The 23,433-nt window shown below is 42.9% G+C and overlaps 1 protein-coding gene across 1 annotated transcript in view; it reads left to right on the forward strand.

Annotated features, from left to right (window-relative positions):
• The window catches only part of Cpne4 (copine IV), a 133,096-nt gene that overhangs the window by 48,862 nt on the left and 60,801 nt on the right, over positions 1–23,433 (forward strand). The window contains exon 2 of the mRNA XM_013028039.1: positions 12,754–12,933. Coding sequence (XP_012883493.1) covers positions 12,754–12,933 — 180 coding nt within the window. The remainder of the gene's footprint in view (positions 1–12,753; positions 12,934–23,433) is intronic.

Raw genomic sequence — 23,433 nt, forward strand, 5'->3', positions numbered from 1 at the left:
TTGACCCAAAATCAAACCATTTTCCTTTTGTTTCATGCCAACATCGTCATGGCTTGATTCATCCTTGAGGAGCCGGGCGGTGGGTGATTGATTGATTAATAGATTTTTTTTTTCAGGACAAAAACCAAACACAACATTAAATGCAGTACTCGAGATTTACAAAAAAAAGAGAAAGAAAAAAGATCCTCCGTTATCTGGCTTACTCTCTGCAAGAGGAATGAACTGTTTTGTAATGTGTATTTAGAAGGAGCTGTGACTGTATCGTGTACTTAAGAGAAACAATGAGTGGAGCAGTTTGATCATCGATATGATTTTGTTTTCTATTATGGTGAGCTTTGTAAGGCTACTGGTGCATCTAAGTTGTTATAGTTCTAGTTGTGTGTGTGGGGGGGTACTGGGACTTGAACTCAGGGCCTGGGCACTGTCCCTCAGCTCTTCAGCTCAAGGTGAACGCTCTACCACTTGAGCCACAGCACCACTTTTGGTTTTCTGATGGTTCATTGGAGATAAGAGTCTCATGGACTTTCCTGCCCTAGGCTGGCTTTGAACTGCAATCCTCAGATCTCAGCCTCTTGAGTAGCTAGGATGACAGGCGTGAGCCACCCGTGTCTGGAGGGAGGAGAGGAGGACATTCTGACAGGGAGAGAGTCCTCCTCTTCCTCTTCCTCCTCCTCCTCCTCCTCTTCCTCCTCTTCCTTTTCCTCTTCCTCTTCCTCCTCCTCTCTTCTTCTTCTTCCTTCTTCCTCCTCCTCCTCCTCCTGCTCTTCCTCTTCTTCCTTCTGTTTCTTCTTCCTCCTCCTTCTTCTTTTTTTTTTTTTTTTGGGTCCAGTCGTGGGGCCTGAACTCTGGGCCTGGGCACTGTCCCTCAGCTCAAGGCTAGCGTTCTACCACATGAGCCACAGCGCCACTTCCGGCTTTTTTCTTTTTGCTTATGTGGTGCTGAGGAATCGAACCCAGGGCCTCATGCATGCAAGGCAAGTGCTCTACCACTGAGCCACCTTCCCAGCCCCGCTTCCTCCTCCTTCCCCTTTCTCTCCTTCCTCTTCCTCTTCTTCCTTCTCCTCTGCCACCTCCCCCTCCCCTTCCTCCTCCTCCTCTTCTTCTTCTTCTTCTTCTTCTTCTTCTTCTTCTTCTTCTTCTTCTTCTTCTTCTTCTTCTTCTTCTTCTTCCTTCTTCTTCTTCTTCTTGTTCTTCTTCTTCTTCCTCCTCCCTCCTCCTCCTCCTCTTCTTCCTCCTTCTCCTCCTCTTCTTCTTCTTCCTCTTCTTCCTCCTCCTCTTCTTCCTCCTCCTGCCCCTCCTTTCTTCAGAATTTTGTTCCTAGGATCGTTTCCAGATGTGGGGCCACAGGGTAACCAGAAATGAACATTTTCCTGGCTTTGGTTTTGTACCGCCAGATTAATTTCTAAAGAGCGCTATAAAGAGTTCTCCTGCCGGCAGCAGTGTGGGGACCTACCACTTCCTCCACCATCTGGCTGGCGTTGGATTTCCAAACGTATACTAAGTGTATGTGTATAAAGCTATGCAGGGCTGTGTATACACATGTATAGCTTGATTATGATAGTACTCCACTTTTCCATTTCGAAGGAGGTTTTAAAATGCGAACATATGACCTCTGTAACAATGGTGAAGCACTAAGAGACTAGCAAAAAAACAAATTCAAAAAGCATCCAAACAGAGATCTACCTCCCCCCCAATCCATTCTTAGTAATCCTAGATATCTATCTATGGCACGACATATAGCTTATAGATCTTTGGGGTTTCTTTTATTTTAAATAAATACAGCTACTTTCTCTATAAAAATGGAGTCACACTGCCCCCAACATTTTTTTATGGCCTACTTTTCTCTCTCATGCTCCTATTTTGAACATTTGTTTCTATGGGATCATAGTATGGCTACCTAGCTTCAGTAATACCTGCTGGATATTACTCTACTGTTGTAAAGTAGTAGTATTAGCAATGAAGAATACTGTAACAGAATAAGAAAGCCGAGTAACATGTGTGAGTTGGGCCCCAGTGGCTCATGCCTGCCATCCTAGCTACTCAGGAGGCTGAGAGCTGAGCATTGTGGTTCAAAAAACTAGCCCAGGCATTTACCCAAATAACCACAAACAAGGCCACACTAAAGCTACCAGCACAACCATGTTTATTGCCGCATTATTCACCATAACTAAGATATGGAACCAACCCAGATGCTCCTCAGTAGGTGAATGGATCAAGAATGTGATATATATATATATATATATATATATATATATATATATATATGAATTCTATGCCTCCATCAGAAAGAATGACTTTGCCCCATTTGTAAAGGAATGGAAAAAAATTGTGTTAAGTGAAGTAAGCCAGGCCCAAAGAAACATAGGTCCCATGGTTTCCCTTATTTTTAATCATTAGTATATGTCTAGGATAATCTTAGCAGAGGAGCAGAACAGCTCAAAAGCTATGAACATATGACCATATAAGATGATGCTAAGCAAAATGAACCCCAAGGCAGGGACACAAGAGGTTTTCCTTTGTTGTTGTTTTTAATGTACTATGTGATTTTTGGGGGGGGTTTCTTTTATATATTATTCTCCCTATGGTGCATCCTCTGTTGTCACTGTGTTTGATTTTGGTACCCTGGGTATTGTAGATACGTTTATCTGAACTAGGGGAGGGAACCACAGAATGGTGAGACAAAGGACAAGGGGGAACCAATGAGACAGGCAATAGGTTGCAAATGATCTGTGCAACTTGGGGTAGAAGGGGAGGAGAAGGGGATAGAAAGAGGGAGAACAATGAGGGAGGGACTAACAAGTTGGACAAGAAATGTACTCACTACCTTACTTATATAAACGTAACCCCTCTGTACATCACCTTGACAATAAAATTAAAACCAAAAAACAGCCTAGGTAAGAAAGTCCCTGAGACTCTTCTCTCCAATTCACTACCAAAACGCCAGAAGTGGAGCTGTGGCTCAAGTGGTAAAGTGCCAGCCTTGAGCATTAAAAACACAGTGCTCAGGCCTTGATAAGTAGGAATCAGGGCAGTTGGGGGCATTTTCTCTGGGATGGGATAAGTACCACTGGAGAAGTGACAAAGCTACCAAGGGTTGGTCCTGCGAAATGTCAGAATGCTGACTACTTCCTGTCCTCCGCCACCCATCAATGTCATCTCGAAAAGCAGCCCAATTAGATGGGTTCATGTGTTCAGGAGAGATAGCTGTGACCACATTCCCGTTTTCTTTCATTCTTTCATTCATGCTAATGACATCTGGCAGAGGAACATTTTCAAGAACTTAGGAAGTTGCTTCTGTGATCTTCTGGTCATTATCCTATCCATCATAGACTCGTATGGAGCAATATCAATACTTGTCTGCGGCTTTGCATTTTTTCTTCTCTTCTTATCTTTTTTTCTTATGAATGAAATAACTTCTTTAGGATCCAATCCATCTTTGCATGCCTGAATAGCAGGGGAAAGACAGTTGGCCTTATCATTGTGTGTTAAATCCTCATTTCTTTTCTTTCCTCCTTTCCTTTCCTTTCCTTTCTTTCTCTTTCTTTCTTCCTTTTTCTTCCTTCCTTTCTTCTTTCTTTCCTTCTTTCTCTTTCTTCCTTCCTTTCCTTCTTTCTTCCTTCCCTCCTTCCTTCCTCCTTCCTTAATTCTTTCTTTCTTTCTTTGTTTCTTTCTTCCTTCCTTCTTTCCTTCCTTCCTTCCTTCCTTCCCTCCCTCTCTCCTTCCCTCCCTTCCTTCCTTCCACCCTTCCTTCCTTCCTTTCTGTCTTTCTGTCTTTCTTTCCTAATAAACTGGAAGCTGGAGGGAACAACTGGGAGAGAGCAAGGGAAAGGGGTCACATTGTCTCCCCAAAAGAAATGTGCTGTTTATCCAACATTTGTAACACCTCTGTACATCACCTTCATAATCCCAATAATTAATCAGTCAGTTAATTAATTATTAATTGGAAGCTGAGAAAAGGAATGGGTAACTTCGGTTTGGGCCGTACTGAATAAGAGACGAGAAGGCGATTTCAAAGACTTTGATTTCTTGGCTTTCCGTAACAGGTTTCATCAAACAGGGTGGGGGGGGCAGCTGTTGGCATGGGGATCCTGATGAGGGCCTCATTGGCAGAGGTATGAGGTATCAAACCCCGCCTCCCCCGAGACCCTAAATGATGGCTTCCAGTTATGCCTTCAAAGCTACACCCTGCCCAGTGCAGGGGCTGTTATGGTTCCATAGGACCCATTCCTTCCTGCCCAATGGGCCCTAAGGCTGGGGCTGTTTTTACTGCCTATTGATCCCACTGGTCTTTGATTGATTATGTGTCAGCCTCTCAGCCTGGGCCTCCACTGTGAGCTATTATTTGTTATTGAGTTGTCACCATGGCCTTGGGCCTTGCCTGGCTGCAAGGTAGACCAGCTGTCTTGTCCCCATCAGTCAGTCTTCTCTCCCTCCTTCTTTCTTCCATTCTATCGCTCTGAATAGTATGATCTTTGTCCAGGAGGGCTCTTGCAAGGGGTCGGTGGGATACAGATGTGTTAGAAGTCATAAAGTAAAAAGTAAATAAATAAAATGGGAACCTAGAGAAGAAGAGCAAATGCCTTTTTTTTTTATTTCCCCTTCAATATCTGTTGAACAGGATCTATGGACCAGGTGAAGTGTAAGGCTATTTGTTTTCATGAGTTCGTTATCACCTGGCATTAATAAGACTTGAGGGCCGAATTAACCAAAGTTATCATTTCTTATATATTTTGGCAGGTGAGCCGTCACTTGTTTTAAATGCCAAAGCTTCCTCTTTTTTTTTATTTTTGCGATAACTTTGGTGTGTCTGAGTCCTGGGGCTTGAACTCAGGGCCTGGCGCTGTCCCTAAGCTTTTTTTGCTCAAGGCTAGCGCTCTACCACTTGAGCCAATGCTCCACTTCTGGCTTTTTCTGTTTTTTGTTTTTTTGGTGGTTCATTGAAGATAGAGTCTCACAGACTTTCCTTGCCCAGGCTGGCTTTGAACCATGATCCTCAGATCTCAGGCTCCTGAGTAGCTGGGATGACAGGCGTGAGCCACCAGCACCTGGCAGAAATTCTTTTATCCCTCCATGTTATAACGGAGACTGTGGGTGGAATGTCCATTAACTCCTTAAGGTAAAGGTGAGCTAAGTCCCTGTCTTTCTTTATATATGAAACAGAAAGGGTTTATTTAATTTAATTTTATTTTTTGTCGGTCGTGGGGCTTGCACTCTGGGCCTGGGCGCTGTCCCTCAGCTCTTCAGCTCAAGGCTAGTGCTCTACCACTTGAGCCACAGCGCCACCTCCGGCTTTTTCTGTGTATGTGGTGCTGAGGAATCGAACTCAGGGCTTCATGCATGCGAGGCAAGCACTCTACCACTGAGCCACCTTCCCAGTCCAGAAAGGGTTTATTTTGGTGTACGCAGAGATTGAGTGTTACAGGCTCATGTAACTTTTTCATAGTCACTTTGGCTATTACTTCTTCTCCATGGAATTTTGGCTGCCACTTTTTCCTTAAGCTGTGGCTTAGTTGGTACCATGTTATGGTAGAGGGTACCCTGGACTCAATTGGTTGCTTGGTAATTTTCTTTCTTTTTTTTGGGGGGGGGTCCGGTCGTGGGGCCTGAACTCTGGGCCTGGGCGCTGTCCCTCAGCTCTTCAGCTCAAGGCTAGCGCTCTACCACTTGAGCCACGGTGCCACTTTCGGCTTTTTTGTCCTGCTTATGTGGTGCTGAGGAATCGAACCCAGGACCTCATGCATGCAAGGCAAGTGCTCTACCACTGAGCCACCTTCCAGCCCACTTGGTAATTTTCTTACATGCATCAAAAGCCAAAGGAAACTAGCCTAAACCATTCCATGCGTTAAGTGCTTAAGTCTTAACAACCGACTGAGCCATTTGAAAAAGTTATCCACACAATTTAAATAATAATAATAATAAATAACCAAGGGTGTGCAAATGCAGTGGTACTCACTAGACATTATATGGAAAATGAACTATACAACTTGAGGATGGAGACAGAAGGGGAAAAAGTGGGAGAGAGAAAGAGAGAGAGGGTAAGGGTGAGATCGTCCCAAAAAGAAATGTACTTATTACCTGGCTTACGTAACTGTAACCCCTCCATACATCCCCTTTCTAATAACAATAAGAAATATTTACAAAAATATAATAACAGGAATTCTTTTAAGCTGGGCGCCAGTGGCTTACACCTACAATCTTAGCTACTCAGGAAACTGAGATTTGAAGGAGAGAGGTTCAGGCCAGACCAGGAAGAAAAAGCTAGAAGATATACCATTTCCAAAAATATTCAGAAAAAAAAAAGCCAGGCTGGAGGCAGGGCTCCAATATGCAAAGTTATCAGTTGAGCAAGTCTAAGGCTTTGAGTTCAAATCTCAATACTGGCAAAAAAAAAAAATCCAAACCCAAACCCAAACATTCTTGACAAGTGTCCGCAGTGATAGATCATATTCTGGGTCACCAAAAAAGGAAGAAAAAAAAAGAGTTGTGAAAGAATTGCAATCATACCGTATCCTCTGGCTACAATAGAATCAAACTAGAAAGCAATAAGCTACCGGAAAAGCAGGGGGAGGGGGAATAATCACTAGAAAAGTAGAAAACACACTTATAAATAATCCATGGCCTGAATATTGTATTATCCTGACACAAAAAGCAGACTGCAAAGAAAGAGAAAAAAATTACCTTGAACGTGATAAAAAGAAAATGAAAATATAACATCACCACATATAGCACTCAGTTAAGGAAATGCTGTGGGGGAGGGGGAGGGAGGGAGAGCGGGTCTTCAGTAATTAGCAAATAGAATTCATTATGTAAAAGGAATTAGGCACCATGAGCAAATGAGATTTATTCTAGAGATAAAAGATGGTTTGAAATTCAAAACTCAATCAAGCCGTAATCTTACCAAAACATGGCATTATATTATATTATATGCTAATGCATTTTAATATATAATTCATACTAATATAATTTATTAGGTGCTAAAGAAGAAAATTAGCCTGATCACATCACTTGATAGTAATTTTAAAAAATTGACAAAATGTTACATTCATCCATTTATAGCAGTAAAGCATATTTTAGGAAAGAGTTCTTGGTCTTAAGAACCTAGAAGAAGAATAGCAAAAATAAATCCAAAGCAAGAAGGAAGGAAATAGCAAAGATAAGAGCTGAAATAAATTAGAGAAAAACAAGACAGACCGAGAAAGAGAAAGAGTGAGAGAGAGAGAGAGAGAGAGAGAGAGAGAGAGAGCATACCAGTAAGGCAGAGTTTTGATTCTTCGATTCACAGATCAGTACATCCAAGAATCAGAGGAAGACTGACAAGCCAAACAAAGTAGCAAAGATGCACATTACAAATATTAGAAAAGAAGCAAGAGTTATCACCGCTCCTCCCATTTTTTAAAAGTTCATTGTTATTATAAAGATGATGTACAGAGGTGCTAGAGTTACATAAGTCAGATTTTTAAAACTACGTTTCTTTTTGGACAGTGTCATCCCTTTCCTCCCTCTATCCCAGTTTTTTCCTTCCCACCTCCACCCATAAGTTGTGTCGTTCACTTTCAACACAGTGTCTAGTGAGGACGACAGCTGCATTTGTTCACCCTCTGTCTTTCCATTTCTGTGCCCCCTCACAAAGACAGATAAACAAGACTAAAAAGAAAAGAACATAAGCCAAGTAGCTCACGCCTGTCATCCTAGCTACTCAGGAGGCTGAGATCTGAGGATTGCAGTTTGAAACCAGCCAGGGCAGGAAAGTCTGTGAGTCTCATTTTTTAAAAAAATTTATTGTAAAAGTGAGGTACAGAGGGGTTACCCTGAGACTCGTATTGCCAATTAATCACAGAAAAAGCTGGAAGTAACCCTGTGGCTCAAGTGGTAGAGTTCTAGCCTTGAGCAAAAGAAGCCCAGGGACAGTGCCTAGACCCAGAGCTCATGCCCCAGGACTGGAAAACAAACCAAAGCAAAACAAAACAAGAAAACCAAACGAGAATTTCTCATGGTCTTCAGTAATTAGCAAATAGAATTCATTATGTAAAAAGAATTAGGCACCATGAGCAAATGAGATTTATTCTAGGGATAAAAGATGGTTTAAAATTCAAAACTCAATCAAGCCGTAATCTTACCAAAACATGGCATTATATTATATTATAAGCTAATGTGTTTTCATATATAATTCATACTAATATAATTTGTTAGGTGCTAAAGAAGAAAATTAGCATGATCACATCACTTGATAGTAATTTTAAAAAATTGACAAAATGTTATACTCATCCATAACAAAAACTCTCCAGAAAACCAAGACCAAGGGAAATTTCTGAACTTAATCAACAGGCTGATATGCTTAATTGTAAAAGACTGCATACTAACCAAGACTGTGTAAACGTCAAATTTTAAAATCTGATATTAATGAGAATTGTTCCAGAAAAAAATACCACTGGACAGGCTCAGAGGTTAAAAAAAAACTAACAAAACATGAACCAGATTTATATGATGAAAACTACAACACAGTGAATGAAAGAAATTGAAGACTGAAATAAAGACACAGATTTTGTTCACGGAGGACAAGTGTCAGCCTAACGAAGATGTCCGCTCTCTCCATACTGAGAGACCAGGTTTGACACCATTTCTCTCAAAACACTAGTACTGGGTCTTGAACTCAGGACCTGAGCACTATCCCTTAGCTTTTTTTTTTCTCAAAGTAGGTGTTGTACCACTTGAACCACACCTTAACATCTGGCTTTTTTCGGTAGTTAATTGAAGATTTAAAAACAATCTCACAGATTTTTTTCCTGCCCTGGCTGGCTTTGAACTGTGATGTTCTGATCTCAGCTTCCTGCGTAACTAGGATTACAGGAGTGAGCTACCCATGCTCGATGCTGGGTATTAATAGGGTACTATGTTATGTTATTTTTAATGTTACTAAGTATGTTAAATAACCTACTTATATAAAGCATAAGTATATATATATAACATAAATATAAAACATAAGTATATATGTATTAATAACATAAGTATATGTTACATATGTTATAAATGTTATAGATATGTTATAATATATAACAGTTATACGTTATAACAGATATGTTATAACATACATCTGTTATATATGTTATAACAAATATATGTTATATATGTTATAACATATAAGTATGTGTTATATATGCATATGTTACATATAGTTAAATGTTATATATAACATATATAACACATACCTATATGTTAAATATGTTATAACATATACTTATGTTATATATAAGTAGGTTATTTAACATACTTAATACATACCATAACATAGCTATGTTATTACTATCTTCAGATTTGTAAATTCTGTATTGTAAATTCTGTATGCTATATTGCTTTCAAACAATATTGTAAACACTATGAAATGATCATTCTAGACTTCTTGTTCATAATGATTTTACAGTTCTATTTTATTTAATAGTTGTTACATATCTATTTACATTTGACTTGACTTGCACCTGGTTAGTTTTAAGTGGTTTCCAGCCTTCCCTGGTTTGGATATAATTGTCTCTAGCATCTAATAGATACGATTGAATGGAAATTCCCTGATCGTTTATTTCTATTTATACGACTGGATCTGAGTATACTTCTGTATGCCTTTCCAGACTCTTCTGCCAACATTCTATTTGGCGTCTTGTGCATCTGTGTTCTTAGATGAGACTGGTGTCTGCTTTGCTGTTTTGTCTGTTCTTCTTCCTCCAGCTTTACTGATAAGTTTAGGTTTCGACCATGGCATTAATTGGTGAGTTAGTTACACGGTATTGAGGTAACATCACAACAACCTGTTCTGTACAGGATTCAGATATCATAGTCTGGTCATGGACATATTGAAAAGCCCTTTGAGCCTGTTGTTTATTTGTACATCTTGAAAACACTGAGTTACAAGCCTTTCTGATTTTTGTTGTTGTTGTTGTTGTTGGTCATGGGGCTTGAATTCTGGGCCTGGGCGCTGTCCCTCAGCTCTTCAGCTCAAGGTGAGTGCTCTACCACTTGAGCCACGGTGCCACTTCTGGCTTTTTCTGTTGATGTGGTGCTAAGGAATCGAACCCAGGGCCTCATGCATACGAGGCAAGCACTCTACCACTGAGCCACCTTCCCAGTCCTGTATAACTTTCTTATATATAGATATATAGATACAGTATATATTTGTATATTGTATGTTGTATATATTGTTTGTATTGTATATGTTGTATACTATTATATAGATTGTCTATATAGATATATCTAAAGATATAGGTCTATCTATCTATCTGTAGATAGATCTAGATATCTATCTATATAAAAATATAGATAGGTCCTACACTGTATAGATAGCTAGATCTACATATAGGTCTATATCTAGATCTCTATATAGATAGGCACATCTATAGATCTAGATCTAGGAAGATCTAGATCTATAGACACATATATAGATCTAGATCTACCAATATATAGATCCATATATAGTTAGACACATATATAGATCTATATACAGACCTATACATAGATCTAGCAGTCTATACAGTGTAGCAAAGCACAGTGGAGCTAAGCCTGTATACCCTTCCCTTGCCTGAGGTATTTGGACAAAGCACTCTGCAGCTAAGACAGCAAAGAAATGCTGGAAGCCCCCTATGAATCATCAGCATCGGAGTGAAGGGTGAATTGCTTTACACTGGTGTGGGGTGAGCCTCCCCGCTCCCATCCGCTGAGAGGATTCCGTCATGGTGGTCAGGCCTCAACGTGACCTCAATCCAACAGCCGGGTTTCTTTCTCCCGAGCTATTCTGCACAGGGCTCTGGTTCTCCAGTTCAATGGAAAGAAGTTGCATAAACAAAGTTGCATAACAAGGGGAGGAAGAGAAAGTCTGAAGACAGGGAAAGCTGATATGGCACACTCAACAGAGTCACATCCATGTTCATTGCTACACTATTTCCATTGCCAACAACCCAGATGACCTACAATGGATGAAGAGACCAAGAACATGTGATACAGATATATATCTATATTTATCTATCATCTATCTATCTATCTATATGTATATATGGACATATATAATGGAATTTAACTTATCTGTTAGGAGAATGATGTTACGTCATTGATAGGGACCTGGAAAGAAAAAAAAAGAATGTAAGTCAGGCACAGAGAGACAAACGGTGCACGTTTTCTCTCTACGTGGAAGCTAAATCTAAATTATTAAGCATCAGGCACAGAAATTGAGGGACCAAGGGTGAACAAATGCAGCTGTGGTCCTCAGTGGGGAAAAAGAGCTCTATAACTTGTGGGTGGGGAGGAGAGGGGAAAAATTGGGAGATAAGCACAAGGGAAGGAGAGACATGGTGCAAAAAAAGATGTACACTCATTACTTGACTTACGTAACTGTCACCTTACTGCGTATCACCTCTGCAATATCAATATAAAAAGTTATTCAGAGATCGTGGTTATGTATAATGATAGCCAGCAGAATACACCAACTTACAATTACACAACTCTCCATGTGTAAGGGGAAATGTGGCGACATTTCCTTTATCTCACTCAAAGCTTGTTGTTTTTTTAATCTGTGTCTTGAGGATGTCCGATCCACTTCTAAGTCGATGCTTGGGGATTATTTCAAAATCTCTCACAAAACATCTCGTGAGTAGAATTAGACCTTACTGTATGATGTCATGGTTTTATGGATTTAGGTAAATGTACCATGGATCAAGATTCTCATTCTAGGGGCTGGAAAGATGCTCTAGGATCTGAGATGAGCTCTCACTTGGTCCTTTAAAACTTTTCAGACTATAAATGGCTCTGTGCATTAAAAAAAAAACTTGTGATAAATATGGAGGAAAAGAACCTCAGCAGAGCTGGACACCAGTGGCTCACGCCTGTCATCCTAGCTACTCAGGAGGCTGAGATCTGTGGATTATGATTCTAAGCCAGCCAGGGCAGGAAAGTCCATGAGATTTTGATCTCCAACAAACCACAGAAAACTGGAAGTGGTGCTGTGGTTCAAGTGGTAGAGCGCTCACCTTGAGCTGAAGAGCTCAGGGACAGCGTCCAGGCCCAGTGTTCAAGCCCCACGATTGACTAAAAAGTAAAAAAGAATCTTAGCAGCAAGGAAGTCCAGTAGAAAACACAAATCTTCTTTCTGTCTGACATCCTCAACATTTAGAGGTCAGGAGATCCCAGGAAATTCAATTCCTAGAGGCCTGGGTCACTGAGCGGTGCCCGGAAGTGTCAGACATAGATCTGAGAGAAGGGGACAAAAAAAAAAAGGAAAAATAATTATCTCAGGAGACAGAAGAAGGTGGAGGAAAGCTGGAAGTGACCTTGCAATCTGGAACCTTCTGGTGTTGGTTTTCCTGAATGAGCAGACTGTGGCAGAAGGGGTACAAGGAGTGGGTAGACATCACACACCTGGTCATGAGCATACTGGAAACCAAAGGCATCTGTAATTCGATTCCCCCCTTTTCCTGGCTGTCCCCCATTGTGCTGAGAATCCAGTGGTAAGGAGATTCTACTACGTACCCATACCGGTCAGCCATCACTAATCTATGACAGATTGTGTTCCTTCAGGGACCAGATGTGCCCTTAGACCTTCCTGCTCAGACGCTCCAGGCAACTACTCTTGACTGGCCCACCTGGCCCTGTTGTCTAATAATATAACTCTCAATCTTCAAATACAAAAACTTCAGATTCTTTGTTGTGTCAATAATAATAATAATAATACTTACCAAAATCCTAATCCCCAGTGGGGGGTTTCTTTTTCTGTTGCAGGTTGATAGGACAGAGGTGATTCGGACCTGCATCAACCCAGTGTACTCCAAACTGTTTACTGTGGATTTCTACTTTGAAGAGGTTCAGCGTCTGCGGTTTGAAGTCCATGACATCAGCAGCAATCACAATGGGCTGAAGGAAGCTGATTTCTTAGGTGGCATGGAATGTACACTTGGCCAGGTGAGCCAACACACATTCCCTTCCTTCTCCTCCTCCTCCTCCTCCTCCTCCTCCCTTTTGCTTCCTTTCCCCACCTCGCCTCATCTTTGCTTTCTTCTTATTATTGATTTTATTCTTACTATTACTACTACTACTACTATTATTATTATTAATATTATTATTATTATTATTGTCGGTCGTGGTCCCTGAACTCTGGGCCTGGGCCCTGTCCCTTAGCTCTTCAGCTCAAGGCTAGTGCTCTACCACTTGAGCCACAGCGCGACTTCTGGCTTTTTTCTACTTATGTGGTGCTGAGGAATCGAACCCAGGGCCTCATGCATGCGAGGCAAGCACTCTACCACTGAGTCACCTTCCCCACCCTTGGTTTTATTTTCTTTTGCATGTAATATTTTACTACTCCCTGGATACTACCACATCTATTATATCAATCTGTGATGTGACTTCTTTGTTCCCAATTAATCATCTCTTCTGCGTGCCCTCGATTGGTCGGTCAACAACCATTAATTGGCTCATGGACTGTGTTTCTGGCTCTGGGTTCTGCACCTGTGTCAGCTACAACCTTGTCCTGAGTGGTTATTAAATTTCCATCCCCCAACTTAACAGGGAAGACACAGAGAGCATTTCTCTGAGTTATTCCAAGTCTCTGAGGTATGAAAAAAAATAGCCCAAGGAAGGGACAAATACTTGATGAGCAAATAATCTTCATACTAATGTAAAATATTTTTTGACTCAGGGAGCAAGCCGAATCAGAGAATACTGTTGTTATTTAAGAAAAAAAAAACTACAAAGGTAGTTAAATGCTAGGCATTGGGGGCTCACGTCTGTCATCTTAGCTACTCAGGAGGCTGAGATCTGAGGATCACAGTTCAAAGCCAGCCCTGGCAGGAAAGTCCCCATGAGACTCTTATCTCCAATAAATCACCAGAAAACTGGAAGTGGTGCTGTGGCTCAAGTGGTAGAGCGCTTACCTTGAGTAAAGAGAGGCTCAGGGACAGTACCTAGGTCCTGAGTTCAAGCCCCACAACTGACAAAAAAAAAAAAAGAAAGAAAAAAGAAAATGATTTCCAAACGTACAACTTTAGTCCTTCCCAAGCCTCACCTACAACTTTAGTCCTTCCCAAGCCTCACCTCTCCCAAACCCAATGGACTATTTTGTGCCAGCCTTAAATGGTAGCTGTCACAGAGAAAGTGGTTAGCCAAAACATTATTTTTCCCTGGCCTAGAGTACCTCAAGGCCTAGTTGAACTAAAGATGGAAGGCAGGTGGTTCTGCAGTTCATGAATAACAATGATTTTTAAGCCTGGTGAAGCCAGGGTACAAAAGAAGAGAAGGAGCACAGAGAGACTGGCATGGGGGTTGGGTTGGGGAGCAATGGGGGGTGGTAGGAGGGGATCAATGAAGGTCTTCCCGAGGAAAGCTGTATGTCTGCCAAATAGAGAAGAAAAAAGGAGGAAGCACAGGTTCCGAGCAGATGGGAACATTGTACATAGAGCATTCATCGGGTTCAGGAAGAGATCTGACATATGGTGCAGCCCAGCATCTTTGTTTGATTCCCCCCCCCCCCCCAGCCAACTCTGAGACAGGAAGGGAGACGTTGGGGAAAGAAACACCAGCATGATCTGGAAAAAGGGATCACAAGACAAGGAAGGCAGGATGTGACAGATGAACGGTGAAGTTGGCTACCCATGGGGGGGGGGAGCTTAATTCTATGGTGAGGGGAGAGTAGGATTCTGGAAGATTCTGGGTAGAGCAGACATCAGTTAACCTTATCTAGGGATGGAGACATTGGAGCATCTAGATAACTAGGGGCTAGAAATGTTCCCACTGCTTCTTTTTATTATTATTTTTATAGTAAAGATACTGTACAGAGGGGTTACAGTTACATGAGCAAGATGAGTCCATTTCCTCTTGAGTATTGTTACCCCTTCTTTTGTTTTCCCCTACCATCCCTTCCCTTCCCACCTCCCCAACTCCTTCCTTCCCCCGCCAAGATGTAAAGTTCATTTTCAACATAGTGTCTTGTACATCTCATCGTTACAATGGGTCAACCTGTATCCTTATTTAAGCATTTTGTTATATCCCTTCCCCTCCCCAAATTAGAAAAATGTATATACAAGATGCAGGGCACCGGAATAAAATATAGTGACAACAGGGGTTATACCATGGGGGAAGAACATACAAAAGAAACAAAAAAAATGGCATAGTGGGCTGGGAAGGTGGCTCAGTGGTAGAGTGCTTGCCTTGCATGCCTGAGGCCCTGGGTTCAATTCCTCAGCACCACATAAGCAAAAAGAAAAAAGCCGGAAGTGGCACTGTGGTTCAAGTGGTAGAGTGCTAGCCTTGAGCTGAAGAGCTGAGGGACAGCACCCAGGCCCAGAGTTCAGGCCCCACAACTAGACCCCCCAAAATGGCATAGTACACTATAAGTACATTATAAAAACAACAGCAAGAAAGATAAAAACTCTTATATGATCCTATGTACATAGCTTTTGGCCTTTTCTGCTTGTACTAAACTTATACTAGTTATTGTAAATAAGAGAAACCATGGGACCTATGTTTCTTTGGGCCTGGCTTACTTCACTTATAATTTCTTCCAAGTCTTTCCATTCCCTAACAAATAGGGCAAAGTCATTCTTTCTGATGGAGGCATAGAATTCCATTGTGTGTTGTGTGTGTGTGTGTGTGTGTGTGTGTGTGTGTGTGTCACATTTTCTTGATACATTCATCTACTGAGGGGCATCTGGGTTGGTTCCATAGCTTAACTATGGTGGATAATGCAGCGATAAACATGGTTGTGCTGGTAGCTTTGGTATAACCTTGTTTGTGATCATTTGGGCAAATGCCCAAAAGTGGGATTCTTGGGTCATAGGGCAGCTCAGTGTGTAGTCTTTTGAGGATCCTCCATACTGCCTTCCAAAGTCCCACCCCTTCTTGATAAAGATAAGAGCAAAGTTTCTCTAATGATCAGCAAACACTGACCAGAAAAGAAATACAAGTACTGGAGGGTAGAAGACAGTGGTGTACAGCTCAGGTTGTGGAGAACAGAAATGGGGGTGGCTTGGAGCAGCACTTATCTGTGGCCTAACTTATATCCCACTCAGACTGTCTTAGCAGTCAGACTCTGACAATGGTCATCATTTTCTATCCTAGGGCCATGTTGAAAACATCCCACTCTGCTTGTTTTCTTTCATGTGTAGGGGTTAGAGGTAAACTATAAACATAGATGAAAACATATACAGGGCCATATGCATACATACACACACAGGGAGAGAGACAGACACACAAACATATTGACTAAAATATGGTACAAGCAGGGTAGGATTCCGAGGGTGGAATTCCTTTGAACAACCAACTTCTAGTTTAACAGCAGTGGGGGTTGGGGGAAGGAAAGGACGGTGGGCAGGTGATGGAGAGAGAAAGGGTGAGCCAATACAAGTCATTCAAATTCAATGGACATGCTGCGCACCGGTGGCTTACGCCTGTCATCCTAGCCACTCAGGGGGCTGAGATCTGAGGATCACGGTTCAAAGCCAGCCCAGGCAGGAAAGTCCCTGAGACTCTTAAGTCCAGTGAACCACCAGAAAACCAGGAGTGGCGCTGTGGCTCAAGAGGTAGAGCGCTCGCCTTGAGCTGAAGAGCTCAGAGACAGCGCCCAGGCCCAGAGTTCAAGCCTTATCACCAATCCCCCCCGAAAAGCAATAGATAGATACATAGACAAAACAAAGGCAGAGAGGCAGGAAGGCAGGAAGGAAGAAAGGAAAACAATCTTCTCCCTAGCTCACAAGTAGACCTGAATACCCTCAGCCATCCCTAAACCTCTTATCCAAGATTGATTTAGGGGTTCAGGGATGTGCCTATGGCCAGTTTTAAACGGGCAATGTAAAGATTATGAAGACATGGTTACTCTCAGCCTGTGATCCTAGGACCACTGCAGCCGTCCGGCAAAGATGAGAGCCGAATGATGTGAGTCGGAGCTGCTCTATCTGTGGACTCTGTATTATGAGAAAATGAATGTCCTGCTGTGAAAACTATTTCACATGTGATTTTCCATTCCTGGAGCTAAAGACATCGTGATTGACATCTCAAATCGGCAGTGTTTATCAAACAAGAACCGGGCTGGCTGAAATAGGGCAAACCAAGTTCATGTTCTTAATCTGTCAAAGTAAGGAATTTGTAGGAGTGAACCCCACCCTCACCCCCACCCCCACCCAAAAAAAAGAGATTAAAAATAGGCCTTTCTAATTATGCTGGAATACTTTGGTTTCTTTCTTTCTTTCTTGTGCTGGTCCTGGGGTTTGAGCTCAGGTCCCTGGCGCTGTCCCTGAGCTTTTTCTCCTCTGGGTTAGTGCTCTACCACTTGAGCCACACAGCTTCATTTTCAGATTTTTTTTTTGGTGGTTATTTGGAGAAAAGCTTCTCACGGACCTGGCTTCTACCTGTGATTCTCAGATCTCAGCCTCCTGAGTAGTTAAGGGTTTTAGGCGTGAACCACTGGGGCCCAGCTAAAACAGGGGTTTAAAGTCAGATCTCTGAAATCATTCGGGGAGGTAATTTGGGCAAGTATTTTAATAGTTTTGTGTTGTTGTTGTTGTTTTTTGGTCATGGGACTTGAACTCTGGGCCTGGGCGCTGTCCCTCAGCTCCTCAGCTCAAGGCAAGTGCTCTACCACTTGAGCCATAGCACCATTTCTGTTTTTTCTAGTGGTTTATTGGAGATAAGAGTCGCATGGCCTTTCCTGCCCAGGCTGGCCTTGAACCGCAATCCTTAGATCTCAGCCTCCTGAGTAGCTAGGATGACAGGTGTGAGCCACCGTATCATATATATATATATATACATACACATACACACACATATGTGTGTATATATAAAATTTACTTTATTATTTTATAGAGATGATATACAGAGGGGTTATAGTTACACAGCTTAGGGGATGAGTACACTTCCTTTCATACAGTGTCATCTGTTCCCTCCTTCTTTCTCCCATCTTACCACAATGGAGGGCCCAAGGAGAGAGAGAACACATGTCCCCCCTCACACACACACACCCCAAAAAAACCATACAGGAAGTCACAGAGCCCGTCTTCTCCCGTCTCCTACCAAAGTTTCCCAGGACCATCTGCTATGCCATACTCTCCCTTCTGTCTTGCGGAAGGAGCAACAGACTCTTGGCTTAGGAAAAGAAAACAGCACCCCTCCACATGCTAACGGGGGTACACACACAGCAAGTGATGTCCCACTGAGCAGGAAGCATTTTTTAAAAAGGGAAAAAAAAGGCCAAGGAAGCAAATAGAAAGGCCATGTCCTGGGACTCCAGGAGGAACTGTATGTTCTTGGCAGATGGCTGAGGGGAATGAATCATGGGGACGTGGTTATGTGCTGTCTGATCCTTGGGTGTCTCTCTAGAAGGGCCAGCTAGCATCACATTTGTATCCTGTTTTATTGTTCATTAAATTTCCTATTCTTTTATTTTTTTTTGTCCGTATACCTATAGTTCAGCCACCAGGGGACATCTCCCCCGACCCCCAAGTCATAAACCATATTCATTGACATCTCAAAGACTATTTTTCGCCAAGTAGTGGGCTAGGGCAACTCTGTTACTTCTTACTTCTTTTTAATCAATGCGGTGTGTTAGCGAGGGAGACACGACCATGGTGGTCCTCTTACAGGCAAAGAAATTTTAGACTAACCTGGGGAAAAAGTTACAGAAGCAACATCAGACAGCTATGAAGTACAGGACCCGGGACTTAAATCTGTTTTGCTCCAAGTCCTTCTTCAAAGAACTCATGCCCAATTGGAAAACACTATGTAGATTCAGATAGATAGATGATAGATAGATAGATAGATAGATAGATGATAGATATATATTCTTATATTATATAATATATTGTATTTATAATAAATGTCATATACTTTATTTATAATATAATATATTATTATATATTTTACATGTTATATACAATATTATATAATATATGAACATATAGTATTTATAATATAATATAAATTATATATAATATAATATACAAAGTATATAATAATATATATTATATTATAATACAATATATAATTTATAATATAATATATTCCTCCTGGAGTCCCAAGTCATAGCCTTTTATTTACTTCCTTGGGCGTTATAAAAAAATTCTCTCTGCTCAGTGGGAAGTTACTTGGTCTGTTTGCATCCTCATTAGCATATATATTATATACATATTCATATAATCTTTAAGTAGTTGTACAAAGGAGTTGCCATTCAACAAAGCAACTTAGTAATACCCTGTGTCTTGATCAACATCACCTCTTTGATCATTCTCCCTCCGTCACTTTTCTTCATTTTGTACGCTATGCATTGAACTGAATTTTTTGACTACATTCTTCCTTCTCCCTCCTGACATTATATAGATTTTTTTTTGTCAGTCATGGGGTTTGAACTCTGGGCCTGGGCGCTGTCCCTCAGCTCTCCAGCTCCAGGCTAGCGCTCTACCACTCGAGCCACAGCGCCACTTCCAGTTTTCTGGTGGTTCATTGGAGATAAGAGTCTCACGGACTTTCCTGCCTTGAGCTGGCTTTGAACTGCAATCCTCAGATCTCAGCCTCCTGAGTTGCTATGATGACAGGTATGAGCCACTGGCCCCCTGCAAGGTGTCTTTTTCTTATGATTCAGATGAAACAGAAGCCCAAAGGTAGTATAGCTTAGGGAACAGAAATTGTTTAGTGCTTTGGGTTGTTAAATCCAAATGCCTGGTGTTGAATGTATATGTGTGTGTGTGTGTGTGCATGCGTGTGTGTGCATGTGTGTGTGTGTGTGTGTACCAGTACTGGGACTTGAAGTCAAAGCTTCCTCCTACTTTCACTTGGCTTTTTAAAAATTTATTTATTTGCTCAAGTTCAGCCCTCTACCATGCCTCCAGTTCTTGTAGATTCCTCTGCTCAGGGTTTGGCTTTAAAGCTCGATCCTCAGATCTCAGCCTCCTGATGACCGGAGACTTAAGATCTCAGCTAAGATGAACTGGCATGAGCCACTGATGCCTGACTGGTGTTGGATTGTTATTCTTTTGGTCCACATGAGAAGCTTGTCACCATGGCCTGGTGGTGATGATGATGATGACAATGACGATGACAATATTGTTGGTACCACCAAGCTCGAGAGTGAATGCCTGACCTATGATCATCAACCCTGTGGTCAGTGTGAAGCCTTAAAAATGCTCTCTGATCACAAATGCACTCAGATTGGGATGCATTGGAAAGTGGAAACCCGGAGTATTGATCTCTTAAAGTAGACAAGCCCCGGCAGTACTGAACCGTAGGCCGATCTACTCTTCTAAGCAGGTTGTGAGAGGAAGTGGGGACATGGCCTCCGGCAGGAGTATTGAGTAGAGGACCAGGACCCCAGGAAGCTGGGAGTTATCAGGATAGGGTGAGCCTGGATGTTAGTTAGCCTTCTGCCTCCTAAGCCAAACAGTTTTCCCTCATGCCAGTTTCCTCCTTCTTTGGATCTCGGTGGGGAGAAAAGAGTTTGGGGGGCAGGATCCTAGCTCCCTGGTTTCTGATGATGGGCTCAGGGTCAATGCCGGAACCTGAGCATCCTGGTGAGCAGATGCTACAGACGCAGAAGAAAGGCATTTGTAAATCAGCTCACCTCCCCGCCAGAGCTCCTAAGCTAGCCAGCGAGGCCGGGCCTTTGCTGACCTGTGCTGGTATAGAGAAGCCCTAGAGACCCACATCCTACCTCGCACCAAGTTAATTAATTCATCCCTGGCCTCCTTGTGTCCTTGATTTGGAAATCTATGCCTCTCGGGAACGATTTTTGTAAACCAAGCAGGTATTGTGCATGTTTTCTTTTTGCTTTTTTTCTCTCCCCCTCCCTTTCTTTCTCCTTTGAAATTCTATGCTAGGTTAATTCAAAATACAAGTGTTCTCTTTTCTCCATGTTAGGCTAGAACTGGAGATGCTAAGCTTTGGGGGAAGCACAGAACACCTTTGGCTTAGTTAATGGTTATTATTATTATTATTATTTTAAATCGGTCGTGGGGCTTGAACTCTGGGCCTGGGTGCTGTCCCTCAGCGGTTCAGCTCAAGGTGAGCACTCTACCACTTGAGCCACAGTGCCACTTCGGGTTTTCTGAGTGGTTTATTGAAGATAAGAGTCTCACGGATTTTCCTGCCCTGGAATGGCTTCTAGCGGCAATCCTCAGATCTCAGCCTCCTGAGTAGTTAGGATAACAGGTGTGAGCCACCGGTGCCTGGCCAATGTTTTTTTTTTTTTTTTTTTTTTGGCCAATGCTTCTTTCTTAACTTCTTAGTGATGAGGGACCCTTTGGGGTCTCTTTGGTAATCAAAAATCATAATGCAAGAGATCAAAGACAGATTGGCCGGGCCCCCTCTCTCTTCCCCAGGGACTTGATCTAAAGAATCTTCAGAACAATTTCTCCCTCCACCCCCCCAAAAAAATTACACAAGGCAGGCTGCTCTCATCCTAGCTACTCAGGAGTCTGAGATCTGAGGATCACGGTTCAAAACCAGCCCGGGGCAGGAACATCCGTGAGACTCTTTACCTCCAATAAATCACTCAGAAAACCCGAAGTAGCCCCCTGTGGCTCATAGTGGTAGAGTTACTAGCCTTTGAGCAAAAGAGCTCAGGGACAGCATCCAGGCCCCCAGTGAGCCCTATCACCCACATAAAAGAAAAAGACACCTTGAAAAAAACAAATCCGCCCCCAAATTTTTCCATTGACTTCCTCCTAGGTGGTCCCTAGAAAAGACTGATTTTTCTGGACGCCTTCTATCTGGGGTATCTTACATCCTCAAAGCCTCCTTGTCCCTTGCTCAGGGAAGAGAGCGGGCTCCTGTTTGCCAAGGAACACCCCATTGGTAGAAACTTAGCGGAAAAGATCCCAAGCACCTAAGCCACGTGGAGCCTTGAGGCCCTGTTCTTTTGGATCTATGTTGTGTCTCAGAGCTATAAAGGACAACAGTCATCTGAAAGCCAAGCCCTCTACACAACTCTCCCTCTCTTCCATGAACCCCACACTTACTGCATGCGTTATCCATCAGGATGAAACGGTACTCGAGGCTGACCAAGTCTGTACGGAAATCTTTTTGTCCCAATGATCTTATTTAACCCTCAGAAAAATCCCTGGAAAGGGGAATTTGGGGGTAAGCGTGCCAATCTCTTCACTCATTCACCTGCTAAGCACCTACATGTTGACGTCATCTGCTTCTGCCCATACCGTTTTCAAACAGGGAGGTGAGGACTTCAACCCAGGCGTCTGAGCTTAGATCTGTGTCTCTGCAATTCTGTGCCTGGACCCTGTGGGGTTCACCCTTGGGTTAAATGCTGGGGTGGGCAGCTGTGACCCCATGATGCGGTACAAAGGATTAAGTCAGAGGACTTCTGACCAGCGCCAGCTCTCCTTTGGCCTCGAGGCCAGACAAACCTTATTCTTTCTGGGCCTCCAATGTCAGTGGCAGCCAGAACAAACTACTCATCGATCTCCTACTTCCTCATTTTCTGACAAGGCCTAAGGTCTCTGTGGTCAGCCTGGTTCGGTTGCTTCCAAAGCAGCAAAGCCTGCGCCTGGCAACAGGTGGACTTCATGCCGGCCTGGTATCCCGGCTGTTTTTTGCCCGGTAGTCCTAAGAAGGACAACATGAATGACGCCGTCTTCCTTATTCATCTTTATTACTGGGTGGGGGGGAACATGATGGCTCATTTCGTGGGAGCTGAGATCAGAGGCCCCCAGGAGATAGGAAACAAGTCTGTTTTGTCGACTCTTTGGGATAGCTAGTTGTATGGCCAGACACCCTTTGCCTAGGAAGTCAGGTCTCCCAAGAACTTACCTGGTAAGAGGCAAGTTCTTGGCATCCCATGTGTGGTGATGCTGTTTCGTCTAGATGAACAGAGAGGGCAGGCTCTCCCCACCCCTGGGAACACAGCAGGCTGGAGGCGGGAATGCTGAGGTCACGTGAAGAACCATGGGGTTGGATAAGTGACGTGGATGAGACAGGGGGACAAGGGAAGGAGCGGCGTCTGGGCAGTGAAGTGTGGATCCAATAGAATCCAGCCTGGAGCAAAAAATCAAAAAACTGGAAAAAAAAAAAAGAGATAAAGAACAGGGCCCAGGCCTCGAGTTCAAGCCCTAGTCCTGGCTAGTGGGGACAGAAGGAGGGCGGGAAGAGGAGAGAGGAAGGGAAGGAAGGAAGGAAGGAAGGAAGGATGGAAGGAAGGAAGGAAGAAGGGAGGGAGGGAGGGAGGAAGGAAGGAAGGGATGGAAATAGAGGGAGAGAGGGAGGGAGGGAGGGAGGGAAAGCAGAAAGAAGGAACGAAGGGAAGGAAGAAAGAGAGGAAGAAAGGGAGGGAGGGAGAGGAAGAGAGGGAGGGAGGGAGGGGAAGGGAAAGAAGGAAGGAAGAAAGGAAAGGAAGAAGGGAGGGAGGAAGGGAGGGAGGAAAAGAGGAAAAAAGAGGGAGGGGAAGGGAGAGAGGAAGGAAGGAAGGAAGGAAGG

This window comes from Dipodomys ordii, unplaced genomic scaffold, assembly GCF_000151885.1.
Source record: "Dipodomys ordii isolate 6190 unplaced genomic scaffold, Dord_2.0 Scaffold107, whole genome shotgun sequence".
Classification (NCBI taxonomy): Eukaryota; Metazoa; Chordata; class Mammalia; order Rodentia; family Heteromyidae; genus Dipodomys; species Dipodomys ordii.